Source organism: Macaca fascicularis, chromosome 8 (assembly GCF_037993035.2).
Source record: "Macaca fascicularis isolate 582-1 chromosome 8, T2T-MFA8v1.1".
NCBI lineage: Eukaryota > Metazoa > Chordata > Mammalia > Primates > Cercopithecidae > Macaca > Macaca fascicularis.
Window position 1 is genome coordinate 144,213,568 of NC_088382.1, and position 13,703 is coordinate 144,227,270.

A 13,703-nucleotide genomic window follows, 5' to 3' on the forward strand; every position below is an offset into this window, starting at 1 on the left:
GGCACATCTCACATGGCAGCAGGCAAGAGAAAATGAGAGCCAAGAGAAAGGGGAAACCCCTTACAAATCCACCAGATCTCATGAGACTCATTCACTAGCATGAGAACAGTATGGGGGAAACTGCCCCCGTGATTCAGTTATCGCCCACTGGGTCCCTCCCACATCACATGAGAATTACGGGAGCTACAATTCAAGATGAGATTTGGGTGGAAACACAGCCAAACCATACATCCTCTATCTAAATCGTGTTTAAAGCCATAAGACTGGAGGGATCACCGAAGGCGTGAGGAGAAAAAGAACATGTGGTGGCTCATGCCTATAACCCCAGCACTTTGGGAGGCCGAGGCAGACAGATCACTTGAGGTCAGGAGTTCAAGACCAGCCTGGCCAACACGGCAAAACCCCATCTCTACCAAAAATACAAAAATTAGCCGGGTATGGTGGCACATGCCTGTAATCCCAGCTATGGCAGGAGGCTGAGGCACAAGAATCAGTTGAACCCGGGAGGCAGGGTTCAGTGAGCTGAGATCGCACCACCGCACTCCAGCCTAGCTGACAAAGTGAGACTCTGACACAGGGGGGAAAAAAAGAACACTCATAGACTGAACCCCATGGCCTCCGAGAGGTAGAGATCAGAAAGCTAAGGCAGAACCAGGACAGGATGCCGAGGCAGGGTAGCCAGGAGAACAGGAGGTTGCCAGGCAAGCATGGGGTACACTTCCTGTCTTTTGATCCTCAGACCCACTCAACAAAAGGGTATACCGATCCCAGTTTACTGATGAGGAAAGTGAGGCTCAGAGAAGTCATCTAACCAAAATCACCCTACTAGGAATGGGTAGACAGACCCACACCCAAGCCTCTCTAGCTCTACCTACTCTACACGGCTTCTCTACAGAGCAACCTACTGAGTTATTACTCATACCACAAATACAACTAAAACCAAATAATTCCAGGCAGGCTGTAAGGCAATCTTTGCTTCTAAGTAAAAAGCTAATTGTATGGTTAAAGGCTGAGAGTCTCATCAAGACAACCAAAGCACCTGTACAAGCACAGGTGACCAATGGATTTAAAGCATGTTACAGACATCGTCAAACAGCTTACAAGGTCATCCCCAGGGATAGTCCTAACTTGATGAACAATTCTGCAGTTTATCTAAAGGAGTAATAACTAAATGAGAAAAACTATGTAAGCTTCATAAAAAACTAAACTTTATTGGATAACAATAAAGTTAGTCACTAGAACAGCTTGAAAAATAAGGTACTAGTACAAAAATCACTGAGACAGACCAAAATCTCAGAATTAGACCCAATATCTTCGGAAATTCTGGCACTGAAAAATAAAATTGAAAGGACTGATTTCTCTATAAATATACTGAGTCGATGATAACCGTTTGGAAACAAAGATTCCTACCACATACCATATGCTAAAATAAATTGCAAGAATATTAAATTTCATAAATGTTATGTAATCATAAACTAAAACTCAAAGAAAAAGTAAAAGAATATAGCCCCAAACTGAGGAAGGTTTCTTTTGACAGAGAGAATCATGGAAGATGAAAACATAAAGGAAAATAACTTTAAATGAACCAAGTTATTTAACTTGTATATAAAAAGATACCATAAACAAAACATAAAGGCAAATGATGACAAAGTATTAAGTACAAAGAGCTCTAAGATGTCAACAGGATAAAATATGAGCACTACAGAAATGAATAAGAGATGTAAATAAACTTTTTTCAAAGTTTCTATAATAAACATGTTATGGGAGAAAATTAAAAAGGAAAAGACTCACCTACAGCTTAATTAAAGCTACATCCTAAATCAGCAATGGAGCTAGAACAAGGGGTCCCCGACTCAGCACTCTGTTTACCAAGCCAGCCCCAGGCAAAACATGAGACTGGTAAGCGTCGAAAGAGAAACACAAATAATGAAGTACAGCAGCCCTGTGGGAAAGCAATCATCTCGAATTCAAAAATAAAGCTGTACTGGCACCTCCTATTTCCATCCCCTTAGCTCTACTTTACCCCTTTCTTCCTAGAATCAGAGGATTGAGGCTAAAAGAAACCCAAGAAACATTAAGGTAACCTTTCCTTATTTTGCAATGTGACAAAACTGAGACCCAAGTAGTGGCAGAAGTTGGCACTGAGGCAAGCTACCTGTCCCAGTGGTCCTCGCACTGCACCTGATGACTGATGCCCTTCTTTTTTTGGGGGGAGAGGGGTTGGGGGACAAGCTACCTGTCCCAGTGGTCCTCTCACTGCACCTGATGACTGATGCCCTTCTTTTATGGGGGGAGGGTGGTTGGGGGGAAGCTACCTGTTCCAGTGGTCCTCTCACTGCACCTGATGACTGATGCCCTTCTTTTCTGGGGGGAGGGGGGTTGGGGGCAAGCTACCTGTCCCAGTGCTCCTCTCATTTCGCCTGATGACTGATGCCCTTCTTTTTTAGGGGGAGGGGGGTTGGGGGACAAGCTACCTGTTCCAGTGGTTCTTTCATTGCACCTGATGACTGATGCCCTTCTTTTTTGAGGGGAGGGGGTTGAGGGGAAGGGTCTCACTCTGTCACCCAGTCTGGAGTGCAGTGGTGCGATCTTGGCTCACTGCAATTTGCGCTTCCAGTCTCAAGCAATCCTCCCACCTCAGCCTACCAATTAGCTGGGACCACAGGCATGAGCCACCACGCCCCCTTAATTTTTTGTATTTTTGGTAGAGGCAGCGTTTCACCATGTTTCCCAGGCTGGTCTCAAACTCCTTCGTTTTAGGCAATCCACCCGCCTCCCTCGGCCTCCCAAAGTGCTGGGATTATAGGCGTGAGTCACTGCGCCCAGACTTGATGCTCTTCTTCCCAGACAACTGGAAAGTGTTGAAAACTAAGACATGACTTTTCAAATACCTCATCCTCCCAAAAATGTCAGCAGAAAGAAATAAAGAAAAACCATACAAATTTCCAATGTTTTGTTAGAAAATACTTCACAATGTTTGAATACCATTCCCTTTTAGGAGATGCATTCCTGCTTTGACAAGACATCTTTGTCCATCTGAACTCCCTTTCCTGCCAAAGAACTCAGAGAATCATGACAGGGACGATAGGCTGAGTGTGCTGCTCTGGACCCGTGATACCAACTACTCACACCGACCCCATCCCTCCACATCAGTTGGTCCAGGGTCTGCCAGATTAAACGGCTTCTATCTGCTCAAAGGCTTTTTAGTACAGAGCCTGGACTGCAGAACCAGGCATGAGACCGCGGAACCCTGTTCAGTGCCTGTGAACGCCTTCTTGACCCTGTCACCATGGCCCACTGGGTACTCCAGGCTTCCCTGCCTCTGGGAACAGCTGCTCTTCATTACGGAAGGACTGTAGTAGTTATGTGCTGTCATCTTAAGAAATGTAATTCTTGCCTAAATGTTCAGGCAGCTGAGCGGTCAGCAAGGCTTACTGTTTGTGGAGGCATAGAATCATAAAAAACCACACGACTTTAGAGCTTTCATTATTCAAGTATGACTGCTTTACTGCCATTGTATTTTTAATTTTGATTACGGATTTTTTTTTAGAGAGAGAGTACTGCTTAAGTTTTAATAGTTATGGTTCCGGCTCTTTTTCAGCCTTAGGCAAGCCCTTGATCCTTAATTCTGATGAATCCCAGCCAAGCATTCAGCCTTTGCACTGAGTCCCTGGAGCTCACCTGAATTCTTGCCGAGGGCCCAACCCACACACACACAGCAGGACTGATTTTCAGAACAATCTTAAAATAAAGATAGAACTTAAGAGCTATATCATCCACTAAATTTTGAAATTAGACATCACTGTTGAAATAATTTTGCTTTTTAGAGTAAACTCCAACTTTTATACATAATTTTGGTAAATAACAACACATTTATAAATGAAGTTTATTAATCTTGTTATATGAAGTATTTACAAGTCCCTCACATAACTTGTCTTTCTGAGTAAAATCTTAAATGTGAAAAGTCTCTTATGGTTTGGCTGCCTGTCTTCCTAGAACACATCTTCTTTCCCTCTATCCAGCCTATGCCAGGGAAACTGTGCCTACCACCCACTGAGCTCCCCACCTACCTCGACCCATGACCTGCTCCCAGGGCTCCCGAGCTCACCTCCATCACCACACTTAAATCTTTACCATGGCCTGCCTGCTCCTCTGTCCTGCCTTCCAGATTATGAACTCCTTGAACGCAGGAATTGGTCTCTACTTGACCTGGTATCCCTAGAACCTACCTCCATGGCTAGCACATATAAGAACTCAATCAATTGTTCTTAATGAATGAATGAAATTAGAAATCCACTTAAGTACACTTTATCTAGATCAAATCTGCCCAAATGTTGGCTTTATTTTAGACTTGGTTCCACCCCTGAGGTGGCCTGGATGATAAGAGCCTCACTTGAAAAAATCAGGCCAGGTGTGATCAAGGTTGCCCCTCAAGATCCTTGAGCTCCAGGTAAGGATGGAGGGCTGAAGAGGATGGAAACTTCAGAACCACAGATCAAGGCTTCCTGAAGACGCCTCCTTCCCTGAAGCAGCTTCCTTCCCTGCATAGCCCTGCCACGGGCACAGACACTCCCAGTAAGTGTTTATCCTGCACCTGCTGGAAGTGAGGCACTGAGCACAGGACTGGGAGACAGGCAGGCCAGGCCTTCACCGCTCTTTCAGAAGCTCCTTCTAATGGGCACGTGCTCTTTCCTGCCTCCAGTACAGCAAGTTTCTGATGAACTGGAACACCAGCTTCAAATTACATATTTAGGGGGGAAAGTTCACCCTGGGGTTTACTCACCATCTGCAGTGTGAAGGAGCTTGTGACTCTTCAGTGTCCCTTTTGATTTGAATTTCTTGCCACACATGTCACATAGGTGGGTTTTCTCAGTGCTATGACGATTCATATGAGCCTTGAGGTTACTCTTGCTACGAGTTGCATACTCACACAAAGAACACTTGAAGGGCTTCACACCTGCCAAGGGAAAAATGTATATATCTATCTCTATATATTTACATATGTGTATGAATATGTGTGTGTAAATCTGAAGGAATATATATATATCCATATCTAAATACACTTAGAGATATGTATATATAAAACATCCACGTTGAACACAGCGGTATACTTGCTTGGCCCTAATGCACCACACACTTCCCATGCCAGGCTCTTCCTCAGGCTGTGCCTTCCTCCTGGAATGCCCTTGCCTCCTGGGATACCAGGTGCCTCCACCCTGCAGCTTTCTCTGACCTTCCTTGGTAGATTTCCCTACTTCCCTATCAATGTTCCCAACTCCTGTAACTCTCTACTAGCTGAAACGTTCACTGCACACAACAGTGAGTCCTTCATATCTGCCCTCTCCCCATAGTCTGGGAACTCCTTGAGGACAGAGACCCTGAGCATCCTGCAGAGCAGTCACTAAATTCAGTTGAACTGAGCTGAACTAAACACAAAGGCACCAGGGCCCTTTACAAAAAATCAAAAAGATCAGGCACCAGGACCAAATGTGGAAGCACATTTACTTTGTAAAACAAATCAAGCTTTACCAACTGGTGGTTGATGAGCTGATGACTCTGACTGTAGGGGCATCCTGGCATTCACCACTCCTTCATTCACCAACTGTCTACTGAGGACCTATTTTCATAGTAGGCACTGAGGATTAATCTTGAAACTGAGAAGAGTGAACCCCAGCCTTCACTGTCCGGTGGGAGATGCAGACAGGTAAACAGGCCATTACAATATGGTGTGTGATGCGCTATAGGGACAGGGGCTGGGGCCTGGGATAAGGGCAAGGAGGGCGGGGAACACACCTGAACACAGTAATGAAGCAGACAATTTTTAGTGAGCCAAACATTTTCACCCATTATTTACACTACCGATGACTTTGCAGTTGAGGAAACCAACACTTTAAAGAGGCTGAGGGCAATGCCCAGGGGCACAGAGCTGAGATGCACATCGGGGTCTGATGTTCCTTAGGGCCCACGCAAAGCCCAGCTCTGGCCTGGGTTTCTAGATATGAAGTAATAATCTAACCATAAGCATCAACAGGCTGTGTGCTCTTGAACTTATGTTTCGATCACAGTTCTCATCTCTGTAAAATGACAAGACCAGGAGTCACTTCCCAAGAAGCCTTCAGGGCACCAGATCCGTTGTTCTGGGTTGGTCATTTACAACACACTCTCACAAGAGCAGGGCCACAGCCGTGGTGCTAGCCTGGGTCAAGCGGCATCTCAAGTATCTCACATGACCCTCAGCAGGCATTTCACCCCGAGTCAAAGCTACAGATGGCTCAGAACTACCACCATCACAGAGGAGAAGCCCACAATAACCATACAAAGAGGAAACATGGTGCATCCCTGCTGTCTTTAGATCCTTCATAAATGTGTGAACAGCTGAGTATATTCAGGCACTATTTGACCTGGTGCTCTTTCTAAAACATTAAGAGAACTCAAAAATGAAGACATGCACTGTCTTCCAATCCTGGAGAAGCCAAATTCCTAATTTCTGTTCCTCATTATGACTAGAAAGAGAAGAACCAAGCAAAGCAACACAGAGACTGAAGTACACGTATTTTCATTAACATCTTTGCACACCCACGGGCCGGCTGTGGAACACTGGGGAGTCACTTCAACAGCTCCGCACTTCCATGTGCTCTGGGACATACGGTCATGGAAAACGAGATGGTGCAAGTCAACCAGCTGTGCATCTCCAGATCATCTACAACATGGCATTCAGCGCAAGGCGACATACCAAGACACTGTCTACTCTAAATTCTCCCCTAAGAGCCAATGTTTAGAACTGCTGTCATGGATGGGCCCCAGGTACATTGCTTGACTATTAGGAAACCTTGAACAAAGTTGCAGGTCCTCTAAGCAACAAACGTTGCAGGTATGCACAAAATTCTACACAAAGGGTTAATTTCTGTGACTACAGTCAATACCTGTGTTTTCTGTTTTTCTTTCTTTTTTCAATTTAATTTTTTGGGTTTTTTAATTTGTTTTTCTTGTCCTATGTGTTAAGAGTAAACGGAGACAAGAGATATTTTATGGTACAGGGGATCAATTCCAAAGAACCCCATTGTAGTGTGTGTACTGATACCCTGTTTCCTTTGTGATTCCATCATTACAGAGAAAGTCACAAGTTAGAAAAAAGAAAGAAACAAAGATGCCAGGATACAGCAGCCTTTGGCTTTCTGAATCTTTATCAATTCTGAAGTCGCTGAAAATATTAGATTACTTTCAAATGGCAAATATGCAGCATTACTGCATCATCACAAGTATTTACTTAACACAATAGCATCAGCCATGTATTAAGTACCCAATATATGCTAAGCCTTCTACTGTGGGTTTTACATAAATTATCTCGTTGATCCTTGCAACGAACCCCAAGGCAGATCACATTATAGATAAATAAACTGAGTTTCAGAGAGAAGGAATTATTTGTTCATCATACATGGTAAGGGTGGAATTTGAACCCAGTTCTCTCACTTCTTCTCATGTGAGTACAATTACAGTTTGATGCCTTGATAAGCCCATGGTCTCCAGCCTCCGCTGGACCCTCTGTGCTTCCATCAGGGTCAGCTCCCTGCTGATTCCCATGAATGCCACTCCAAGTCTGCCTTCTTGGCATTCTTTGCTGAGCAAACTGTGACCATCAGCTATGAATGCCTTCAACTTCATAACAAAGAAACAACACGTGTATATACACGTACCTGCTACCACCCTCACCCCCTTCACTCCTGTCTCAGTGTAGGAGGGGCCTCCTCCTCTAGAAACAAGTCAGTACAGAAGAGAAGAGCAAGGGTTTTGGAATCGGATGGCATTGGTTCAAATCCCAGTTCACCACTTGTCAGCTGTGTGACCCTGGGCAAATTACTTCACCTCTCTAAGCCTCATTTTCCTCATTGGTAAAATGGGGATGGTAACAGCACCCACCTCTAAGGTTGTTGAGAATACTGACTCCAATAACGTGAGTCAAACACTGAGCACTGGCATCTAGTAGGTGCTCATTATATGCTGGTAAACAAAAAAGTAGCTTCCCACCTTGGAATTTATTTCAACTCCTTCTGCCTTATCCAGGTTCCCAACCTGTCAGTTATGATTCTCCTTACTGAACCATCAGTCTCTCTCTCTCCCTAATAGTTCCTTCCTTAGGACCTATAAATAGGTCATTTTATCCAATATTGTAGAAAATACCTCATGCTTCATCCCTCTCTAGTCTTTTTTCCTATCTGCAGCATTCCAGGTTCCTAAATAACAGGCAGGGATCTGATGTAGGTGTCTGGAAGGGTTTTCCCTGGCCCCTCGGCTCCTACCCTAGTCCCCAGGAGGGCCATGTCCTTATACAGTGGGAGAAAACAAAGGTGACGGTCTGTTGCACTAGCAGAATCTTCACTTCCAACTTCCCAAAGCCCTGAGAGTGGCCCTGCACTTCCCTTCATCAGCAAGCAACCCGAAAGCACAGCCCACCTTCTTCTCTCCATTCCCTCATCTCCATCCTGCACTTCCCCCTTCTGAATTCCTTCTCCATAGCCTGAATGGCAACACTTCACACTGCTGGAATGGGAGAACTACTTGCTGCCCTCCTTCCTTCATTCATAATCCCAACAGTTCTGGGAAACCTGCTATGCACAGGGCACAGGCTGGGCACTGGAGCTCCTGCCATGAATAAGACTCTGGTGTTCCTGTTCCCAAGGTACCTACATTCCAGCAGGGGAGTCGTGGTGATTTATTTCACTACAATTGCAATGAGACCTATGAAGGAGTGCACACCTCTACTCATTGCAATTGCAACTAATCGAGTAATAGTTTAAATTACTGTTTGTAGCTGGTTGATGGACACACTTCTCAGTGTGCTAAGGAAATTCTAACAGCAGGGATGTGAAGATATGGCTTCCTCTTAATGTACTCTCAAAATGAAGGAGGGAAGCACAAAGTTAACAAGGTGCTCAATTTGGAAAGATGAATACTCACCTTCATGAGCCCAAATATGACGCTGAAGGTCTGAGCCATTCTTCATGAAATAAAAGTCACAATATGGGCATTTCATGGCTCTCTTTCCAATTAGCCCTTTCAGCTGAACCCTCCTCCCGAGAACCTCAGAAATGGTGCTCATGGAGACCTCTAGAAGAAAAGCAGGATGTGAGAAGGAGTCAGAGCACCTCAGGGAAGTTAGACACAAATAAACCTCATCGCTAAGCAGCACCGCAGGAGGAATCAAGGTGTGCCTCATGGTGTCCAGAGACAGGATTTTCACCTAAAAAGTTAAACCAGAATCAAATCAAGTCTCAGATCTCAATATCTGTTAACATCATATTTGAGGAATGGAGAAGCAACATCACAAGGCAATAATCACACAAATACAGAAACTGAAATTGTCTACAGGAAAAGTGACTCAGTTTCCCCCATAAGTAAACGTCATGGAAAGAAGCACAAGGGGGGCACTAGAGAAAACAAGGAACAGAAACGTAAGGAACAAAGCCACTAGATGCAAATGCATGGATGCTGGTTCAAGTGAACCAACAGTTAAAAAGAAAAATCCTGGCCAGGCGTGGTGGCTCACGCCTGTAATCCCAGCACTCTGGGAGGCCAAGGCGGGTGGATCACGAAGTCAGGAGATTGAGATCATCCTGGCTAACATGGTGAAACCCCGTCTCCACAAAAAAATACAAAAAAATTAGCCGGCGTGGTGGCAGACGCCTATAGTCCCAGCTACTTAGGAGGCTGATGCAGGAGAATGGCATGAACTGAGGAGGCGGAACTTGCAGTGAGCCGGGATTGCACCACTGCACTACAGCCTGGGCGACACAGTGAGACTCTGTCTCAAAAATAAATAAATAAATAAATAAGAAAAATCCTGGGGAAATTGGGGAAATTTTAAACAGACTTATAATAGGTGGCAATAATCAAGCAAAAAGTTGATCCTGTTTGCTTTATTGGTGACACAGTAGTTATGTTGAAAGCAATCCTTATTAGTTAGAGATGCATTTTAAAGGTTTTTATGGAGGAATTACATGCTGTCTGGAATATACTTTAAAATATCCTAGAAGAAGAAAAGTGTGTGTGGTGGATACATGAAACAGTTTGACAAAACGTGGGTAACTGTGGAAGCTGAGTGACAGATACAGGAGGTTCCCGGCATTGTTCTGTGTGCTCCTGTATTTGGGGATTTTCTGGAATAAAAAGTTTAAAATAATAACAAAATAATGTCTTACATCTGTTCATCAGCAAAGGCTGGCTGTTTTAAGAATAACTTTGGCTCACATTGGATCCCATGTCACTTAGGACATGAGTTAACATGAGAAGGACAGAGCTGGGCCTTCAGAGAAGCACGCAGCCCACACGGTTCCCACACAGACGAAGGCCTCACAGCTCTGTCCATTCCCAGCTGAAACATGAGTGTTAGTGCCCTTCTGTTATTTCTTTATCTTCCTCCATTTATAGTCAGTGAGTCAGTTCCCTTATACCAAGAGCAGATACAAAATAAAGAACAGGAAAAAAGACACATGTACGAAGGGAGAGGCGCATTTAGAAGGAGTATCTGCTACTCCCTCATAAAACACACAACACCCTCATCTGCTTTCTCAAGCCTGCCTGTGGAGGCACTGGAGATCTGGGGATAAGCCTCACCTCGGGGAGCCCCTGGGAGTGGCTGGAGAGTCACAGTGACTGGAGCACAGTGGTCAGTGCGCTGTGTATGACGTTAGCAGGGGTTGGGGGTGGACCCTCGGCCAGACTGGAAGCTACAACAGCCTCCCCAAAGGCAGGGGTCTGAGGAAGAATGTAAAGAATGAACAGGAATTAACCAGGCAGGGCAGAAGGGAAAATGTTCCAAGTGGCACGAACAGAAATGACAAGGCACCAACACCCAGGTAGCTGGTGCCTCATGCACCTGAGTGGTGTGGAATGTGAGAAGACCTGTGGTGATGGTCTCTCCAACTCAAGGATGCTCCTCAGCCTGGGCAGGAGCCAACACCCCTTACAAATCACCACTCCAGGTAACACAAGCTTATGACTCATATACGACCCATCTAAAGGCATGCAAAGTTCCCGTTACAAGGGGCGGGGGGTATCACTGAAATTGCAGGGGTGAGGGTAGATGCATCTGAAGACCGATAAAAGAACAAAAGGAAATAAATAATTACATCAACTTTCCAGCATGGAATAAAGATGTTTGTTTCCCATGAATGTATTCACAGCTTCATCCCTTTTTATTTCTATGTAGTGCAGTTGATATAAAACATTGTTTTAAAATAAACATAAGCATTTTTAACATTAATCTTCCACTCTAAAATGCACAACCTTACCAGGATGGTTGGTCTTGATATGTGACTTTATCAATCGATCTTCTGAAAAAGACTTTTCACAAACAGGACAAGAATAACTCCTTTTGTCCTTAATAGAAAGAGAACAAAGTCAATTGACTTTTTCATTTAAATCTGTGGTCTGTAAAAAATAACCATCACTATTACCATCATCACCCACCACCACCACTTACCACTCGAGCTATCAACAGTCATCACCACCACCACCACCATCAATACCACCATCACCACCACTAGCACTATCAACAGTCATCACCACCATCACCACTGCCACCATCATCACCATCATCACCACCACCACCAGCACTATCATCAATAGTCATCACCACCACAACCAACACCATCACCACCACCATCAACACCACGACCACCATCACCATCACCATCATCACCACCACCACCAGCACTATCAACAGACATCTCCACCACCACAAGCAACACCATCACCACCACCATCAACAACACCACGACCACCATCACCATCATCGCCATTGCCACCACCACTACCACTAGTGCTATCAACAGTCATCACCATCACCATCATCATCACCATCACCACCAGTAGCATTATCAACAGTCATCACCACCATCACCACGACCACCATCACCAGCATCACCACCACCACCAGCACTATCATCAATAGTCATTACCACCACAACCAACACCATCACCACCACCACCACCACTACCACTACCACTAATGCTAGCAACAGTCACCACCATCACCATCATCACCACCACCATCACCACCACAAGCACTATCAACAGTCATCACCACCATCACCGTCATCACCACCACCATCAACAGTCATCACCACCACCACAACCAACACCACCAACACTGCCACCATCACCACCACCACTACCACCATCACCACGACCACCATCACCATCAGCAACACTAGCATTCTCATTAGCACCATCATTATCATCAGCTTCATCAAAACCAGACAAAGTACATCCTTCCAAGCACACACATACAGGATCTACCCGGCGCTGCACAGCCTGGGGAGCTCAAGTGTAGGGAAATGGGGAAATGGCAACAGCTCCATTTAAAAAGGAAGGGATGGGGCTTAGAGGGGAGAGTTCTGTGGAGGTGGGTGGTACTCAACCTCAAGGCTGTGGGTCTACCACACAGACAAGTGCTACTCTACAACACAAGAGCGTATTATTTCTGCCCGCACTCAACACAGGGATTGCACGGGCAAGTGATTGTACTGAGACTCACAACCACTCACAAAAGATAGGCACAGTTCATGCTCATGTTACAGATTAAGAAAACGAGACCCAGGAGATAAGCCCAAAGTCTGAGAGGAGGAGCCAGTGTTAGAAGTAGAGTGTGCGGATGCCCACCCAGGATGCCTCCTGCCCCCGCAAGATCCGTGGCCCACTGAGGCTGCAGGTAGTTGTTCATCCTGCAATGCTGCAGCTTCACAGCCGGGACCACCATGGTGTAACACTCAGTTAGGAAGATGCTTTTGTGAATTACCAAGCTATGGCTTTTGCTCACCTCCCTTTGCTCTCAGCGCTCACTTGAGGGTGATTTCATATCTCTCTTTTCCCCCAGCATGGGTGTTATTGGTTGAATTACATCCCCTAAAAAATCATATGTCAGAGTCCCAACCTCCAATACCTCAGAATGTGAACTTACTTGGAAACAGGCTCTTTACAGAGGTAATCCAGTTAAAATGAGGTCACTAGGGTGGGCCCTCATCCAATATGACTGGTGTCCTTATAAAAAGGGGAAATTTGAACACAGAGCTGCACACAGGGAGAACACCATGTGCAGATGGAGGCAGAGACCACGGCAATGCATCTGCCAGCCAAGAAACGCCAAAGACAGACAGCAAATCACCTGAAGCTCACAGAGAGGCACAGACCACATCCTCCCCCACGGCCCTCAGGAGGAAGCGGCCCTGCCAACACCTCTCCAGGATGGTGTGACAGTAAATATCTGCTGTTTATACACCAGTCTGAGGCACTTTTGATTGCCAAGCTTACCAAACCCCACAGCTTACAGAGAGCCAAATCCTGGTAGGGAGGACTCTGTGCAGAGAGCTGAACAAAAAGTAAAAACAAAATATGCAGAACTACCACTGCAAGGAAATGTTTTGGGCTGTGTGTGTTTTGGGGGAGGTTAATCCACTCCATGCTCTCTTGGATTTACAGAAGGACTGATTCCCTCTACTTGTGGAGCCCCTACTGTGAGCTCCACAAGGCACCAAGTGTGTTCCATGCCTTGTGTGACGAATGCACTCCTCGCCGTGCTCCCCGCTGGGCAGTCTACTCCTACTCTAAATAATGAAAAGCACAAGAGCTACCACTTCGTAAGAACTCACTGGATGCAAAGTGCTTTACATACCATATCCTACGAGGCCTTTAGAAACTTGCCCAAG

At 45.3% G+C, this 13,703-nt stretch overlaps 1 protein-coding gene across 6 annotated transcripts in view; it reads right to left on the reverse strand.

Annotated features, from left to right (window-relative positions):
- Positions 1-13,703, reverse strand: part of ZFAT (zinc finger and AT-hook domain containing) — a 239,854-nt gene that overhangs the window by 104,313 nt on the left and 121,838 nt on the right. For all 6 annotated transcript variants that reach the window (XR_012416955.1, XM_045398740.2, XM_005564124.4 and 3 more), the window contains 3 exons: positions 11,289-11,376; positions 8,956-9,105; positions 4,784-4,957 (listed from right to left, as the gene is read on the reverse strand). Coding sequence is in view for 5 of the 6 variants with exons in the window: in XM_045398740.2 (XP_045254675.1) it covers positions 4,784-4,957; positions 8,956-9,105; positions 11,289-11,376 (412 nt within the window). In the remaining variant the exon portion in view is untranslated. The remainder of the gene's footprint in view (positions 1-4,783; positions 4,958-8,955; positions 9,106-11,288; positions 11,377-13,703) is intronic.